Source organism: Gekko japonicus, unplaced genomic scaffold (assembly GCF_001447785.1).
Source record: "Gekko japonicus isolate JY-2015 unplaced genomic scaffold, Gekko_japonicus_V1.1 scaffold1974, whole genome shotgun sequence".
Classification (NCBI taxonomy): domain Eukaryota; kingdom Metazoa; phylum Chordata; class Lepidosauria; order Squamata; family Gekkonidae; genus Gekko; species Gekko japonicus.
Window position 1 is genome coordinate 244,622 of NW_015163147.1, and position 18,331 is coordinate 262,952.

The window sequence follows — 18,331 nt, forward strand, 5'->3', positions numbered from 1 at the left end:
ACCAGCAATGGTAATATGAACCAGTGTTACCACATTCTCTCCAGCATAGCGGCGATTTTTTTTTTTAATTGTGTGAAGCTTTAAATAAGTAAGGTACCATCTGATTAACAATTTGAAATTTTGTTGTTGAATATTTACTGATTTTGAACTGGAAGCGTATGAGGACCAAACCACTTCCCAAAAAGATTCTGGTAAGTCGAGTCCAAGATCATGGGACCATGATGGTACATATGATGGCAATTCAGTTGGAGAAGGGTCTATAAGTATTTTGTATACCTTTGAAATCATACCTTTCCCATTTCCCAAAGAGGTTAATAATAATTTTTCAAATTATGTGAAAGGTCTTAAATTGTTTTAATTTACGTGTAGCAAAAAGATGTTGAAGTTGGAAATATTCTAACCAAGGGAATGTAACGTTAGCTGAGGTATCCAATTTCAACTTTTATTTCAGGTGTTTCTTGTGGACTAGATCATGAAGTGTATTTAATTGAGCCTTTTTCCAAAGTTGGTAAGTATTCGGGATCTATGCTGCGGGAAACCAAGATTGTTCTATATATGTAGATGCCATGAAAATATCTGGGGCCAGATGGTTTCTTTTAAAATTCCAAGTCTTGAATAGCGCTTGCATTAACATATGGTTTGATATTAATTTAGAGCGTTCTGGGGTTTTATTCCAAATAGCTATTTGGTATCCTTTAGGATACAAAAAATGTTCTTCTAATGTTATCCATTCTGGCTTAGGGTCAGATCTCAAAATTCTTATTATAGTGGATAATATTGTTGCCTCAAAGTATTTTTTTAAATCCGGTATAGCCAGAACTCCATGTTTATTTATTAAAACAAATCCAGGGTTTGTGATAATTCCATATGAATCTATTCCAATTATTCTGCCAAAGAGTAAATTGGCAAGGTTGGATAGGCACTGGTAAAGCGCGAAAAAGGTATAAAAATCTAGGGAAAATGGATGATTTTATAGATAAAATTTATTCTAGCCATGATAGGTTTTCTCTATGCCACTGTTCTAACAAAATCTTAGTTTTGTCAACAGTATCAATATAATTGACTTTAAATAAAATTTGCAAATTAAGAGGGATTTTAATTCCTAAATATGACCAGTTATGTGTTACCCACTTGTAATTTTTTTTTGCTATAATGAAGTTTTTAGATGTTTCTGTAATATTTATTGGATATAAAACAGTCTTTGATTGATTGACATATAGTCCTGAAATTAATGCAAACTCTGTCAATTTGGATTCTATCTGTTTGAGTGATATTTGAGGATGGGAAACATAAAGGATGAAATCGTCTGCAAATAGACTAATTTTAAACTTAGTTTGATTAATAACTATCCCATAAATATGTTCTGCTTGTTTAATATGATTGGCTAATGGTTCAATGGTTAAGGCAAAGAGCAGGGGTGATAAAGGACACCCCTGACGGGTGCCTTTAGAGAGATTAAATTCTGTAGAAACTGAATTATTAATGGCAATTTGCGCTGTAGGAGAAGCATATAACAAATTGATGACTCTTTGAAAATTAGGTCCAAATCCCATCTCACTAATTACTAATTTCAAAAAAAATTGGTTCAACATACCGAGAGAGAACGGTGTCGTCATCTTCTAAAGTGTTGGCATCTGCCATTTTAGGAGCTTGCGTTGAATCGCGGTCTTTTGCAGAGGTCTCATTTTCTTTGGCGAAGAATTTTGTCATCTGGAGTGGAGCTGTAGATATTTTTTTTGCTCGTGTATTGGTGTTTTCCCCCATGGTGTTTGCGGTTGATATGGTCTTCGTAGAAGGAGATTAATGCATCTTGAAGTGGGTAGGGTGGAGGAGACGAGCTGTTATGCATCCGCCATTGATGCTCACGTAGCCACGCCCCCAGGTTTTTCCCATTGTTGACTTTAGCACCAGTTCTCTGGTAGATCGTTTTGTGAATTTTAGGTAAGTTTCCCCTGGGAGCTTATTTTTCTTTATGAAGTCTGGATAAGTCCTATAAGCCACATCCATCTCTTTTATTAAATCTTCTTGTTTGTAGTCCATTAATAAGACTAAGGCAACCGCCAAAATTTCTTTTAAATCCTCTCTGTAGGAGACCCCCAGCCTGGGGAGCTGAGGAGAGCCTCTTCCAAGGCGACAGCCAAGGAATTGAGGCTCACCTTCTTCCCTGAAAGGTACCCTTGCCGCGGAGCCAGTATGGCGCCCAGAGACGACTGCCGGAGCAAGCGATCATGATCAAACTTCTAATAATGCTTCCAAAAGATCTCCAAACTGTGAGTTAAGCAAAGCTCAGGTGAAAAAAGCGAACTGAACCTTGGTAGTAATTGGAAGCGCCTAAGTTTGAAGTGCTGGGGGAGAGGAATTCAAGCACGCCCCCCTTCTTTTGAGTAAACTTTAAAAATGGTTTTAAATCGGAAATAAAAAAGCTCGCCACCCAAACAGGGTCGGGGTGAAACATTCAGCTGGGCCTTCAGGGTATGGTGGTCCGACCATGGCACTGCCTTAGTAGTGGATCCAGTCCACTGTAACCAATGTTCCCTCTAAGCTGTGAAGTCTTGTGAGCAAAAATTCTACTTTGTGAGCTACTGGCATTAAAGTTGTGAGCCAGCGATTTGGCTACTGCATAAATAAGTTTGCTCTGGAGCCCTCCTTCCTGAGCTAAGACAAAAATCTGAGAGCTGGAGGCTAAAAAACTGTGAGCTAGCTCACACTAACTCAGCTTAGAGGGAACACTGACCCGCGAAGATCACCCCCCCCCCCCTCCCAGCCCAATGAGTGGGAACCGTTACATATTGGGAGTGTCCCAGCACCGCCATAGACAACACCAGGTCCGTCGCCTGTACGGAGGCTGCATCATCTGCATGGTCATTGAACTTACCCACGACTATCAGTCTATGGTGCTTCAATGCCCAGCTTGACACAGCCTCCATTAGGGATGACAGGCTAGTGGGTGGTACGTTGGGCGGATGGTACAGCACCCAGATAGCCAAACTCTAGCTGGCTTCCCACACTAGGTTGGCAGTGGGAGCATGCTGAGCTTCAGCAGCGGGAGCACTCTGAAGGAGTAAGCCTCCCAAATGAACAGGGCCACTCCACCCCCCACCCCCCCCCCTAGTCCGTGATTGGTGAAGGACCGAATACCCGGGTGGATCCAATTGGGAGAGAGCTACTGTCTCCCCGTCTTGACCCCAGGTTTCGGTCATGCACATACAGTACAACTGCCTGCAGTGGATATGCTTTAGCGCTGCTAAACTCTGAGAACCCTGATCTCTCCTACTCACACATCTATCACTTCCCTGACTATAGGTTCTTCAATCTACAACTAATCTCCTAATCTGATTGTTACTATATCTAATACACCTAGCCAGTAATTTCATAAAGGCTGGTGATTAATCACTACTCGATAATAATCAATATCGTTGCTTAGCAATCCATCAGTTTTACAAATCAACCTTATAAGTCTATAATCAGAATCAGTAATCAAATTCATATCAATCAGAGTATACCAATACTTCCTACTATAATCAGTTTTATAAAATCGTTGACCAGCCAAATTAATTAGTAGTTAATTAATTTGATCACATCAGCTATAATTCATTCAATTTGATATATCAATAATTGAATAATGAATTTAACTAGTCAGCTGATCAGTTTGGGTCCTCAGCTTAAGCCCCTAATTTAGCCAACTAAGAACAACCCTAACAATTTAGTCCTAACAATTTAAATCCCACCTGCTTTAAATTAGGGCTAATAATATTTTTTTTTTTACAATGGAACAGTCTGCTTCCCCCTTATATTTCTTGATTTAGTCTCATGGGGCGGAGTGTCTGTTCATTTAGTTCTGTTTGTTCATTAGAATGGTAGATTTCTGGAGCTCTCTTGTCCTGAAATCAGTTGCCCCCATCCCTGTATCTCCTTGCTAATAAATGCATCTTGTTTTGGAGTCACCTGTGGTTTGGCCAGTGTGTGACACTGCTGGACTGGATTGCCCATTGGCCTGATCCCATATGGCTTCTCTAATGTTCTTATGCCTGTCTCTGCTGTGTGGGCCTAAAAACAAGAACCTATTCCTGACTTGCAAGCAAAAGAGAACGTCACAGAAGCCTTGTATCAAATTCAGAAATGCCAAACACAGGCATCTGGGCAAACTGGAATTATCTGTTGGCAGAAGCTTATGGCAAGGATTTTTTTTTTTTTTTTTTGCACTGCTGTGACTACACAAAATACTATCTGAGGCTGTTAAAACTGTAGCTTCTGACAGCCCTCGATGCTGTCATGTATGGTTTCAGCAGTATCTAGGATCTAACAGAGGTGCTAGTGGGAGCCCTCAGCACCATAATGGAAAGAACAGTGGCAGCATAAGAGTACTCATGGCAAGGCAAACCCATTACAAACTGGCCTCATACTGGAAAGGTTGGACCCCAAATTCTGTTCTGCTGTCTAATGGCTTGTTTTATTAATGTGTTTTTTATACTGTAGTTTTTAACTGTAAGGCAGCTCAAGCAGAACTCTAAAGAGGGGGCATAGAAATATTTTAAATAAATAAATAACAAATACTGCTCAAATAATTTTGATCTCACATTCATGTTTATGCAACACACACATACACAGAACACAGTGTTTCAGGAACATAATTCTTTCAAGTATTGAACTGATACTATCGCCCAAGCCCTCAAGAACAAAAGCAATGCCTCACTTTCCATTCATTTTCAAGCTCCTTGAACAAGCGAGCTCTCTTATCATATCAGTTTTATTTATCTCCTATGATCTCTTCAGTATGGCTCTCATCCACTTTACTGAGACTATGCTTACTTAAGTTTGCTACCATCTCCTTGTCTCTAAACCCAAGGCTGTTTATTCTGCCCTCATTCTACTTGACTGCTCTGCTGCTTTTGATGCTGTCAAGGATCAATCATGCTCTTCAGTATTTACACTTTTTCAGTTCCAGGACCTCAGTTCTCAACTTTCTTTCTTTCTATTCCTTAGTGAGAAATGAGATGAGAGTATTTTTTCTACTCACCTTTTGGTGTGTGCTCTTCAAGCTCTGACTGTTTCAACAAGTCCTTGTACACATTAGGACCAGCGCACAGATCCTACAGTTGTGAACAACAAGAAGGGAAAGCCTCAAAAGCACATAAAGAATTATATGTGCACAGTAAATTTATCATACAAGGAGAAGAACCACCTACAACTATTTATTTATGCTATGAACAATTAGGCTATAAATAGGAGATCTAGAAATTTGCTTCTCAGTAGCCCATTTATACAGAATAAGATGTATGTAAAGTAGAACCCTGTGGTTTGTGCAATTCTCTGGGTATCTCTCACAAAAAATAATAATCAAAAATCAAAATCAAACTTACAGTCCCCATAGAAGAGAAAATGTCTTAAAACTTTACAATTATAGAGGTTCTGGAGAAACTCAATGAAATTAATGAGCAACAGGCTGAGAACAGATAAAAGGAAGTATTTCTTCACCAAAAAAGTAATTAACAGGTGGAATTCACTGCCGCAGTAAGTTGTGGCAGCTACAAGCATAGACAGCTTCAAGAGGGGATTGGATAACGATATGGAGCAGAGGTCCATCATTGGCTATTAACCACAATGTATAGATGGAACACACTATGTCTGGGGCAGTGATACTCTGTATTCTTGGTGCTGGGGGGGGGCAGCAGTGGGATGGCTTCTGGAGTTCTGGCCCTACTGGTGGACCTCCTGATGGTACCTGGGTTTTAGCCACTGTGTGACACAGAACGTTGGACTGGATGGACCATTGGCCTGATCCAACATGGCTTCTCTTATGTATACCATTTATCTTATTTTTATTTATGGAATGGTATACCATTCATTTTATTTTCTTGCCAATAGAAATCAGTATCTACGATTTTCCCCCATAAGCTTGAACATTCTTTCTCCATTCTAGAAACGATTAAAAGAACCTTTTAAACCCTCTCAAATTCCATACAATAAACTGAACCCATTGTTACAGCATATAGAGAGCCATTGTTTGTGCCAATAACTGCAGAGTGAAGCCACTGATAAAATCACCTGAGATGCTATAGGACAGGGATTGCTACCTTCATGAATATCATTCAGAGGCCAGCCCTCAAACTCCTAATTGTATTTGAGGCACTGAGTTCACAGTATGAAATATCTAACAAAATAACATTTACTTCTTGCTTCCCTATGACATGAAGAATAGGTTTTGGTAGAGGGCAGATGGATTGGGCAAGAAAACAAAGTAAGGCCCCGGTCACACGGGCAGGAAACTGCGGGGGGGGGGGAGCGTGGCTGTTTGCCCTGGGGCAAACTAACACGCAGTAAAGCGATCATACCTCTTGTGGAGGTTCTGTGGAGGTACCGTGGAGCTTCTGTGGTTACAGAGAGGCGTCGATCACAACACATGCCTGCGCGCAACGAAGAAGCGCGCGGCGCGGCGAACTAGTTTTCTTTTTTTGTGTTCACTACGAATGCGCATGCTCCGTTGGGTGCATGTGCGCAACCACGGGGACTTGGGGGAAAAAAAACCTTTTTCACAAGGGGACATGGGCGGGCGCCGGATGCCACCGGAAACGCGATCAGACGCCCGCCCTTGCCCCGCAGTTTCCGGAAACTAGTACCTCCGAGGTACTAGTTTTTTGCTGCGCGGTTTCGGGAGGAAGCCTCAGTTGTGCCACAGAAGTGCTACGCTCCCCAGATGTGCTGGTGAGATCGCGCCTGGAAACTCCGCCTGTCTTCCGTATCTCTTGCGTGGCTAATGTTGCGTGTGACCGCAGCCTAAGAGAATTTTTAAAGTATGTTTCTCGGTTTCTAATGCCAGTTTGTGACACTTATATGGGGAAGAAAAAATAAGGTTCTAATATACTTACCCCCAAGAGATCTGAGGCTCCAGGTGTAAGGACATCAGAGTAAAATCCTCGTTCTTTAATCACTGGGTATTTCTTATGCGCTGTTCTTTGAAGACTGTCTGGTGGAACTGAGCTAGGTCCTGGAGAGTCTGAAATCTGACTTATGGGATAAGGAGGATAGGGACTCCGCCCCAGTGTGTTTTTCAATTCCTTCTTGGCTTTATCCATTCTGATCTGTATATCACAGATAGAAGAAAGGCACCATGAGGTACTCCTTCACATCAAATGACAAAAATGAACTGCCATTAGTATTTCTGTATTGCCAAGAACCTCTAATTTTTGAACTGTTGATCAGAATAAGGGATTAAAAGGCATACATAGAAATCATGTTTAGGCTTTATCTACACAATGAAATGTTGGAGTCCAAGCCTGCTGAAAACCACTGTTTTGACACAAAATGTCTTTGCCTTGACAAATTCCAGATGCTTAGGGCTACTATTTGTAGTTACTCAGCAGATGTAGATGGCTATGAGTGCAGATGGCTACAAAAGAGGATTAGCCAGATTCTTGGAGGACAAGCTGATCAATGGCTACTAGCAATGGTGACTAAAGGTAACTTCCATATTAAAAAGGCAGCAAACTTCACAGTATCAATGATACAAGGCAGCATCAGGGAAAGGCCTTGGCCTTTATGCCCTGTTTGTTGGCACCCTCGAGCAACTGGATGGCCACTTTGTGAAACAGGATGCTGGACTAGATGGACCACTGGTCTGATCCAGCAGTGCACTTCTTATGTGTGTACATTTTTAAAGATGTTCTCTTCTTCAGAATCTGATTCCAACTCCTGAAAATGATTTCTGAAACAGACACTGGAACCTCAGGCACTGGTAAACTGCAATTTCACAAAATATCAATATCACTGGCCATATTAAATTAACTTGAAGATACGTCATACTCTCCTGGATAAGCACCAACCTGAAGGAAAGGTGATTTCTATTCAATTTTCCTGCATATGAGTACAGAACAGAAATAGCAACGGGTAGAAAGGATAAGAATCCTTAGGCATCAAACATAAGAAGCTATTAGATAAACAATTAGCCCAGTATCATCTACTACATCAGGTAGCAGATCTGTAAGGACTCATTCAGAGGTCTCACTGAGCCCTGCTATGTGAGAACCTTTTAATTCAAGATGCCAGGAACTAGAGTTGGTATCACATTAATACCTTTAAAAAAAAATTGTAAGCCACCTCGGGCAGGTCTGTGGAGAGCTGTCATAAATTTTTTCCAAATAAATTCAAAGCACATAATTTACCACTGATCTATGGTCACCTCCTCTATATTGCTTTAAACAGAAAATTCCAACATAAGCACATTAATATCCCACTTCAAGATTCCCAGGCTTGACTTCATTAGATCAAATTAAGTCTCATGGACCATCAATCCTTATTAGAAAGGGCTATTGCTTAGAGAGCAAATGTTTTGCAAACAACAGGTCCCAAGTGCAATCTTCACACAATATTGTGTACACTATGTGGACTTTCAGCAGACATGTTCTAGGAATTCCCAGCTGAGAACTGTATTCCCAGGCACACATGGACCCTATTCACACTGGAACTCCAGACACAGATTGAACCCAAAGTCCTCGTGCATGACTCATTGTGGTTTGTGCCCCCACCTTCGTTGTTATGTGTATTAACCTACTGAAGATCAACTCTGCCCTTCAAATCTTTGTGTCCACAAGAATCCTGCCATACCATTCATCCATTTAAGAACTGCCTTACAGAATCAGACCATGGCTCCATGTAGTCCCTCTGATTTAAAAGATAACGAGAGATATTTATTTTCACAGTATCTGTTCATCAAAATGGAATCAATGCTTGGCCACAAGCCATTAAAAATTATACCCAACAAAGTTCCAGATAGTAGGGATACACACATACACACACACACCCCATAGTAAAACAAACAAGACTCAAGTCTAGTAGCACTTTAAATACCAACAAGATTCCTCGGGGGTGTAAGCTTTTGAGAGGCAAAGCTCCCTTTGTCAGATACAGTATATGAGGAAGGGAGATTTGGCTCTCAAAAGCTTGTTCCTTAGGAATCCTGTTGGTCTTTTGGGTGCTCCTGGACTCAACTCTTGCTCTTCCACTGCAGACCAACGTGGCTACCCACCTGAACCTATACTAAAATGGAATCATTTTCAAAAATACACATCATTGCAATTTAAGGCAAAACTAGTATTTTTTCAGGTATAAACTGGTTACCACCATGTAAACCATAAAAACCACTAACTTAAAAAAAAATCCTTACGACAAAATAAATGCTAAAGTGTTTGCTTAGTGTTTAAAAACTCATTCACTGGCTATAGAAGGTTTTTTTTTTATTTAGTTGTCTGGTTTTTGCTTTTTTCTTATGGTGATTTTCATCTCACAAATTCTATTCAGCTGTCAGGTTAAATGCAAGTACAAGCAGTTATTATGAGCTTGGGTATCCAAGCTAGATAAAAATACTTATGTAAATGATGGTGTTAATTAAGTGCTGCCCTCAGCATTCTGGCAAGAGCCTAATGTAGCTTTTTTGTTGTGCAAAATTTAGCCCCCAAAGCTATTCTTTATGTGCCCAACTTGACCTCTCACAGCAAGATCTTTCCTGATTGGCTTCAGTTACCACACATGGATGGCTGTTATCATAGTGGGATGGCATCAGCGAATGAGGCTTGGTGATCAGTGACTGAGCAGATGCTATATTGTAATTATGAAGGTGAAATGGCAATAAAAACCAAGGCATGAGCAAAATCTACATACCTTAGGGGTCAGCCTAATCTGTTTTGTGCTGGCTCAGCCTTACAAATTTCCCTGAATAGCTGCCACATAATACTATCTATTTTCTCAGGGATTTTCTAGACAATTAAACAGTTTTCTCCCCCTTAAGTGCAAAGAAGATGGTTTTGATCCAGCAGAAAGTTGTGCTATGCGAGGGGTGGCCAAACTGCAGCTCACGAGCTGCATGCAGCTCACGAGCTGCATGCAGCTCTTGGAGCCCTCATCTGCGGCTCAGGAAGTTTGCCATCCCCTGCCCCCCCCCGGGTTTGAAAGCGGAGCTGCCATGCCCTGTCCCCACATAAACAGTCTCATCCAGGGCTATTTTTGGGCAGGAACACACAGGAACAAAGTTCCGGCTGGCTTCAGAGTTGGCCATGCCCACTACAGCCAAAACTTCTGTGTGCGTGGCTACAGGGGGAAGGCCTGGAGAGCGACCCCCCCCCGGCAACTCTGAGGTAGGTGGGCCAGGGGACCCCCTGGAAGGATCGGCAAGGTATTTAAATGCATCTTGTGCCTTCCCTGGCCTGTTCAAGGGCTGGCTTGCCGTGGGGCACCTGGGCAAGCCAAGGGAGGGCATGGGGGTGTGGCCTAATATGTTAATGGGCTGTGTTGTCAGGGGTGTGGCCTAATATGCTAATGATTTTGTGCTGTTGGGTGTGGCTTATTATGCTAATGAGTTCCTGCTGGGCTTTTTCTACGAAAAAAGCCCTGGTCTCATCAGTAAACTTTTTGTTTGGGAGGATAACAGCCTGCCATTTAGCCACTTCTCTGTAACACAAAGGGTAAAGTGTTAGAACCAAAGAGAGGGGTGCATGCTGCTTTCCCAGGATTAAAAAAATGGCACAAGGCTCATGAAATCTCAAAGCATTGTTGTAATAACAGCTTGCCTTAACAATCTTTACTGCTTTGTTTCCTTGGTAAAGGGTTGGATGTATTTCTGTAACAATATCCAACAGAGGAAAGTTTAACTCCTATAGAAACAAAATAAATACAGAAATTAAAATGAACAGGGAATTTTTAAAAAATTAAAAACCAGCTCACAAAGGTATGGAAGACAGAGAAGTGTCACCCTTTGGTTATAATCCAGGGTCTCCCAACAGGTTTCTGTGTTACCATGCCAGACTGCAAGTGGAGTATGAAAAACAGGTTGCTTACCTGTAACTGATGATCTTTGAGTAGTCATCTGTGCAGTCACACCCATGGGATTATGCGCCTGCGCTGATCCAAATCGGTGGTATGCAGAGCTCACAAAGGGATCTTCGTAACTTTCCTCCAGGCATGCGCGGGAACCCCACTGCGCATGCCCAAGGAGTAGGGGCACGGACATCCTGCCAGTTCCTTCTGACCGCTGTCATGTCAACAACCAGAGAAAAGTACTGAAGCGACAGCCATGGGGAAGGATGGGTGGGTGGTGTGACTGCACACCACTCGAAGATCATCAGTTACAGGTAAGCAACCTGTTTATCTTCTCCATGGTCTCTGCGCATCACACCCATGGGAGATTGAAAAGCAGTGGCTCACCTGGAGGTGGGAGCTGTCGCAATTCAATGCTCTGCCGACAAAAGGACTAGACGACCCAGGTCCACTCTGTGGCGTTCACAAACATCAACAGCATAATGCTTGATGAAGGTGTTCAGAGTAGACCATGTCGCAGCCCCACAGATCGCCGACAGGGAAGCACCCTTCAAGGCGGCTGTGGACGCAGCCATGGATCATGTAGAGTGCGCTCACACAGGCAAGAGCAATGGGCGCTTAGCCAACTGGTAGCACAGCTTAATAGTCTAGACAATCAATTTGGAGAGATGTTGTGCTCAAATCTTTAGCCCTGCGGAGTGACCGGAGTAGGAGACAAATACATGATTGTCCCTCCTACTTGGACGTGTCCTATTTAGGTAAAAAAGCAGCGCTCTTCTCCTGACCGAGGTGATGGCAATGAGAAAGGCAGTTTTCCATGCTGCATGCTTTAGCTCGTAAGTCGCCATAGGTTCAAAGGGCCGCCCCATGAGATGGCAGAGCACCAGCGGTAGATCTCACAAGGGTACTGGTGACCAGATTGGTGGATACAGGTGGAAGAGACCCTTCATAAACCTCTTAGAGACTGGGTGAGAGAAAATGGAAAAACCATCGAAGCCCGGATGGTAGGCCGAAATTGCTGACGAATGCACTCTGAGTGAGGAGTGTGAGAGTCCCTTCTCTGCCAGTGAGAGCAGAAAGTCTAAGACTTGGTCAATCCTGACAGAAGCCGGGAGGACGTCAGAGGGCTGAATGGAGGCTAAGAAGTGGGCCCATTTCCCACTGTAGGAACGTCGCGTAGAATCTTTCCTGGCATTGAGTAGGACAGTGTTGATTCTGTCAGAGAAAGTTAAGTGTGCCATCCTCTTAACCAAATCTCCATATGAAGAGAGATCCTCAGAAGGCGAGATCGGCAGGTTGTCCGATACCGTAGCCTTTGGGGAAGGACCCTCAGGTGACTCAGGACATTCTGAACCTTCAGTGTCCGTATCAGAGACATAGGATCTTGAAGGCGATGCCGGTGCCGCAGCGGTATCTGGTATCAAAAGAACTTTCGGTGGCAAAGCAGGGGTGTAACGGAGAGGGCGGATGACAAGGTTCCTCTGGGGCTTTGGAATGCGATGCAGAAGGCTTGGATTTACGGTGGGGAGAGCGTGAACGACGTGATCCACGGTCCCAGTCCGATTGTGGCCTAGGCATTAGCCATGGCATCGATGCCACCATTGGATAGAATGTAAACCAAGAAGGCATGTGCCCCCTACGATCCCACAGTACTGGTGAGTCAAAGTAGGTCAGAGAGTGCGGCCTTAATTCCCGTCTAGGCGAGTACATGAGCATGGGCCTGGAACGACAGTAATCTGGGCACTCCTCAGGTCAATATCGATACTCCTGGCCTCTGGGTGATCGGGATCAACAGTGTTCCGGCGCCGACCAATCACTCTCCCAGGAAATCACTGACTGGGAATGATGTCGACGAGGCCGATGCAGAACCATTTCCTCGACTTCAAACGGTGAGGCCGAAATTGGTCCGGAGTTGACAGAAGCCTTCGATATTGGGGGGGGGGGGTTCCCCAGGTGTTGGATTGGTGAGTCCAGTAACTCAACTGTAGGCAGCTCCAGTATTGGAGTATCAACAACGTCGGGTTGCACCCACTGGAGAAGGGGTAATGCAGAGTCTGAATGCACATTATCGCTGCTAACTTTCTGAGACTGACGCATAGTGCCGGTGAGAGAAGACTTAGCTTTCACGTGCTTATCTTTTTTTTTTCTTTTTGGCCGGCATAGAGGCGGATGAGGCCTTGTTCAACGCCAAGCACTTAGAAGACTGTCCCGCATCCAATGCCGACTTTGCACGGTGTGGGGGGTTCAGTACCAAGGTGACTCCCAATGTCGACTTGGTCGCCATCAATAGGGAGATTGCAGGAGTCTCGGCCGACATATTTCGCACAGGCACAGGGATCAATGCCAATTCCCAAAGCGCTATTCGAAGTCTCGCAGCCCTGTTCTTGCGAGTTTGGTTCGAGAACTTCGCACAATGGCGGCAAGCGTCTGGGCGATGAGTCTCCCCAAGGCAAATATTGCAAAGGGTGTGGCCATCACGAGGGGCAAGTTTACTGCCACAGCCAACACACGGTTTGAAACAGTCCCCTCTTTTGGCCATAAAAGAGTAAAATGGTCCAAAAGAAAAGAAAAGGCCCTTCACTGAGGTGAAGGAAATGTTTACCTCAGGTAGAGGGGGGGGGGGGAGAGAAAGGCAGGAAGCTGCCTGAGGCAGCAGCAACCGGCAACAAAAATTCCTTTTTTTTTTTAGTTAATAAAGAAGAAAAATAAAATAAACGAAGAAAAATACTGTTTGAGTATCCCTTGTGAGAGAAAAAACGCTTCTTCACCGACCGGCAAAAACAAGCTGTCAACAGCGTGGCGGTCAGAAAAGAACTGGCGGGATGTCTGTTGCCCCTCCTCCTTGGGCAGTGTGGTTCCCGTGCATGCCTGGAAGAGAGGCGCGAAGATCCCTTTGTGAGCTTTGCATACCACCAATTCGGATCAGCGCAGGGGCATAATTCCATGGGTGTGGTGCACAGAGACCACGAAGAAGATCTTTGTGTTTGCCTGTGTCCTTTATAAAGTTTATACCTCCGCTACCTGGCATTACATTTTATGATACACATGGCCCAGCTCAACAAGGTCTCATTTACGTCAAATCTGGCCCGCATAACAAATGAGTTCGACACCCCTGCTCTACAGTAAACAGGTAGCAAAAATGTATATTTTTAACTCAAACGCAGAAAGGGCTTAAAACTTTAATTTTGTGTATCATTGTTTCTCAAGCTTCTGACTTTTTTTCTGAAGTAAAATTAGGCCCATACAACACTTTTTCCACACAGAAAAAAATAGTGTTAACATTTTCAGCAGTAAGAATGTCCTGCATTCAGATGATCCAGTCTCTCATGTTTCTACATGTTACTCTTCTCTGATAATTCTGATACATGTCTGCATCAAGAGTGACCTGTTGATAGACATCCAGAGGGAATTACTGTTATAACTGATCCAAGACTAATACAAACATCCCTGTAAGGATAAACTTTAAAATGTAAAGAAAATGTATATTGATGCCATATCTGACTGAATAATGCTGACTTTCTGAATGTGGCATGAGGTTTGAATTACTACTTTTGATCTCCATGAGAAGTCAGTTCTGTAACCTAAAAACAACATTATCAATAGCCCCACCATTTGCTACTTCATCTCTGATCTAATCACATGTGAAAGAAATAGGGCAAGCCTACTTATATATTTCTGCATTATCCACTGCAGGCAGAATTTTGTGTTTGGCACTTGTAGTATCTAGAGGTCAATTGGGGAACAAAATTTTCATCCTAATGTACAGCTCCTAAAAAAAAAAAAAATACAGACTGAAAGTTTCTACATGATGACTTATTTATACACAGAACTAAAAAGGAAGCTAATGACCTTGCATTCCAATTAAAATATAGGAAAAATTGACCTGAACCATGAAGGAAGAACTATCTGAATCATACTGATCAGTAATTCCCACACCATATTAGTGTGCTGCAAGAGAACTTGTAACATGCCATACAAAATTAATGAAAAGGCTTGTATCCTATACCTTGTTTCCACATGTGCGCTTCTTCACTCATTGCAGAGATGGTTTTTCACCATGGAACACGTTCCCCTTGCACTAGGCACTTTTCAGCTCCTTGAAAGATATTGGTCTTGCACAAGTGAAAGTGCTTAGCAACCAGAAGCACACATGCTCTGCAGTAGAGGACCATCTCTACAACAGAGGAGCGCAAACAGAAACAAGGTTTGCGATCCAAGCCTTAAGGAGTATCATAGCAGGGACCAAAAAAGTCAAGGATTTTATTTTCAAAGAGAAGAACAAGCTGACATAACAAGTAAATCTGGAAAAGCACTCCTGGCCACAGCTACCATGTTAGCTTCATGCAGTAAGGCTGGAGCTGGAGCACCCAAGCGTAAATGAGATCCCATCCCACTAATTTCCGTGATCAAGTAACCCATGTGGTCAAGTGACAGTGCAGTTTTATTACTGTTTCAACCCACTGCTGATTCCAAGACATCATCTAGCTAGCATTTAAGGAAAAGAGTGTCATTAGCATACTGGTGACAATAGACTCGAAATGCTTACATAACTTCTGTCAATATTTTTATACAGATATTAAATAGTACAAAAAACAGAATTAGGGGCATCTCACAGGATAGATCCAATGGGGTAGACCAAGAATATTCCCCCACGACCATCTGGAACTAACAGGTAGGAGATAAACCACTGCAAAGAAATGGCCCCAATACCCAAGTTTACCACGCTAAAGTGATGTGGAAGGACATCATAGTAAGCAGTATTAAAAGCCACAAAAAATTTGAGAGAATCAAGAGACAGTGCTGGTTCAGTACAGGTTACCACTGAGGCCAACCATCACTCATATTGTTGCTGCTGAACCCTCCTCATCTACTGCCTGTGCTTAGGGAGTCATGGCAATTAATGCTCTTTGCCTTCTCCCACACCCTCATCTTTAAGAGCAAATCATGCATACCCAGAATATATAGAGCTTTCGAACTCCCATAGGATTCCCTCTACTCATGAGAGGCCAGCCACAATTTCCCTTGCTCTGGCTCCCACACAGATGTGGGAATACAAGGCAGCAAAGAGAGCAGTGAAGGAGATGGGCAGGAAGGAGACTGCTCTCCTAAAAAAATCTGCTGCCTAAGGCAACTGCCTCAGTTGGCCTCATTGTAGAGCCAGCCCTGTTTAGGAACACACATCCCAGACTATCTCACAGCAAATGTCCAAAGTGGTTTCCCTTCCTAAGTCAGGTCTGAAGATCAACAGAAATGCATCTAGATAATCAGTTTCATTGTACTTAAAAAATAATAATAATCATAGAACTAATTCATTACCACCGTGAGAAAAAATGTGCCAGTACTATCAGAAGTCTGGAAAACTTACAGTATGGGGAAGTTCATAACATAGCATGAGCAGTGGGAGAAGCATTACAAAATGGTTCCAGGACTCCTTCAATAGTTGCAGACTTCCTAAAAACACAATTCTAGTTGGGGCTTTTCAATATGTTGTGAGGCTGAAGTTGGTTCCCAGGTCCTTATTCATTCCTTATTGCAACTTATTCATGAACTCAATCAAAAACACTGAGGGGGGTTTGAAAGCTCTGAACCCCAAAATAAGGTTTGGACCACCATATATCATACACCCCCACATTCAGGGGACCCTCTCCTTTAAGAGGACATGTGCTGTTTCCTGGCCCAAAGAGCAGGTCTTTGCCAGACACTCCAAAGTGGGGTGTCTCAGGACAATCACAGAGGTGGACACTGGGGCCAAGCTTGCACCTCAAAACAATCTTTGGACCACCCCAAGTGAAACATCCCCACACTCCAGAGACTGTCCCCTACAACAGGACATACAGTCATGCCCAGTCCAAACACTGATTCTGGTGCCACAAGCTTCTGTTTGGGTTGCCCCCCAAGAAGCCTGTATTCCATAGGCGATTAGAATAAGGAACTGGAACGACTCCATGCCCTCTGCACCCCAAAATAAGGTTTGGATCACCATAAATCATACACACCCAGATTCAGCGGACTCTCCCCTTTGAAGTGACATGTGCTGTTTCCTGGTCCAAAGAGAGTTTGGTTCCAGCCGCTCCAAAGGCAGACACTGGGGCCAGGCTACACCCCAAAACAATCTTTGAACCACCCCAAGTGACACACCTCCACACTCTGGAGACTGTCCCCTGCAAGAGGACATACAGTGGTGCCCAGTCCAAACAATGGTTCCAGCACCAACAGCTTCTATTTGGGTTGCCCACAAGAGGCCTGTATTTCAAAGGAGATTTTAATAAGGAACTGGTATGACCCCATGGCCTCTGCACCCCAAAATAAGTTTTGAACTACCATACGTCATACACCCTCAGGTTCAGGGGACTCTCCCCTTCAAGAGAATATATGCTGTTTCCTTGTCCAAAGCGCGGTTCTTGTTAGCTGCTCCAAAGTGGGGTGACCCCAGGACAATCACACAGGCAGACACTGGGGCTATGATGCACCCTAAAACACTCTTTGGAGCACCCACAATGACACATCCTCACACTCTGGAGACTGTCTCCTGCAAGAAGACATACAGTGGTGCTTCTCTTCAGAGTACCACCAAGAGGCCTATATTTCAAATGAGATTTGAATAAGGAACTGGTAAGACTGCAGGCCCTTTGCATCCCAAAATAAGGTTTGGATCCCCATGTGTCACACACCCTAATGTTCAGGGGACTCTCCCCTTCATGGGGATATATGCTGTTTCCTTGTCCAAAGTCTTGTTCTTGTACTAATTTCTATAAAGTGGGGTACCCTGAGGACCAATATGTTTGAAATGGTGTGTGGTCCCAAAATGGTTTCTCATACTAAAATGTCGTAGTATAACCACTGAGGTCACAGTTTCTTTTGCCTTAGGTCCAGACTGTCAATCATAATTGTGTTGTGAAGTATTGTTCTACACAAAACCATCTGCCACTTGGAAAGTTATTTATTTTTTTAACATTTGTGACATTCTCACTAATGTGGCTAAAATTGTGAACAAGACAGTATAAAATGTTTAAAGTCAATTCATCTAGCACATATTTTACTGTGTTATCTGTAGACTTATTGTTCCCAATCATAACTGTCCTTCTTATTGGCCAGTGCCTGCTCTGTTGGTGGCTCCTATTGTAGCAGTAGATTTCTGTGTGTCATTTGGGGTGGTCCAAACATTCCTTTGGGTGCAGCCTGATACTAGTGTCTGCCTGTGTGATTGTCCTGAGGGCACCTGGCTTTGGAGCAGCTGGTACAAGAAATGGGCTTTGGAAACACCATATGTCCCTTTGACACCATATGTCCCTTCGAAGGGGAGTCTCATACACCCCTGAACATGTGCAGTCCAAACCTTATTTTGGAGTGCAGAGGGCATGGAGTCATTCCAGTTCCTTATTCAAATCTTTGAAATACAGGCTTCTTGGGGGTAAGCCAAATAGAAGCTCGTGGCTCCAGAACCAGTGTTTGGACTGGACCATTGTATGTCTTCTTGCAGGGGACAGTCTCCAGTGCGGGGATGTGTCATTTGGGGTGGTCCAAG

At 43.4% G+C, this 18,331-nt stretch overlaps 1 protein-coding gene across 1 annotated transcript in view; it reads right to left on the reverse strand.

The window, feature by feature from the left end:
- Positions 1–13,123, reverse strand: part of DNAH1 (dynein, axonemal, heavy chain 1) — a 204,482-nt gene extending 191,359 nt beyond the window's left edge. The window contains exons 1-3 of the mRNA XM_015407009.1: positions 13,058–13,123; positions 6,867–7,079; positions 5,018–5,090 (exon numbers count right to left, since the gene is read on the reverse strand). Coding sequence (XP_015262495.1) covers positions 5,018–5,090; positions 6,867–7,079; positions 13,058–13,123 — 352 coding nt within the window. The remainder of the gene's footprint in view (positions 1–5,017; positions 5,091–6,866; positions 7,080–13,057) is intronic.
- Between the last annotated feature and the right edge of the window lie 5,208 nt (positions 13,124–18,331).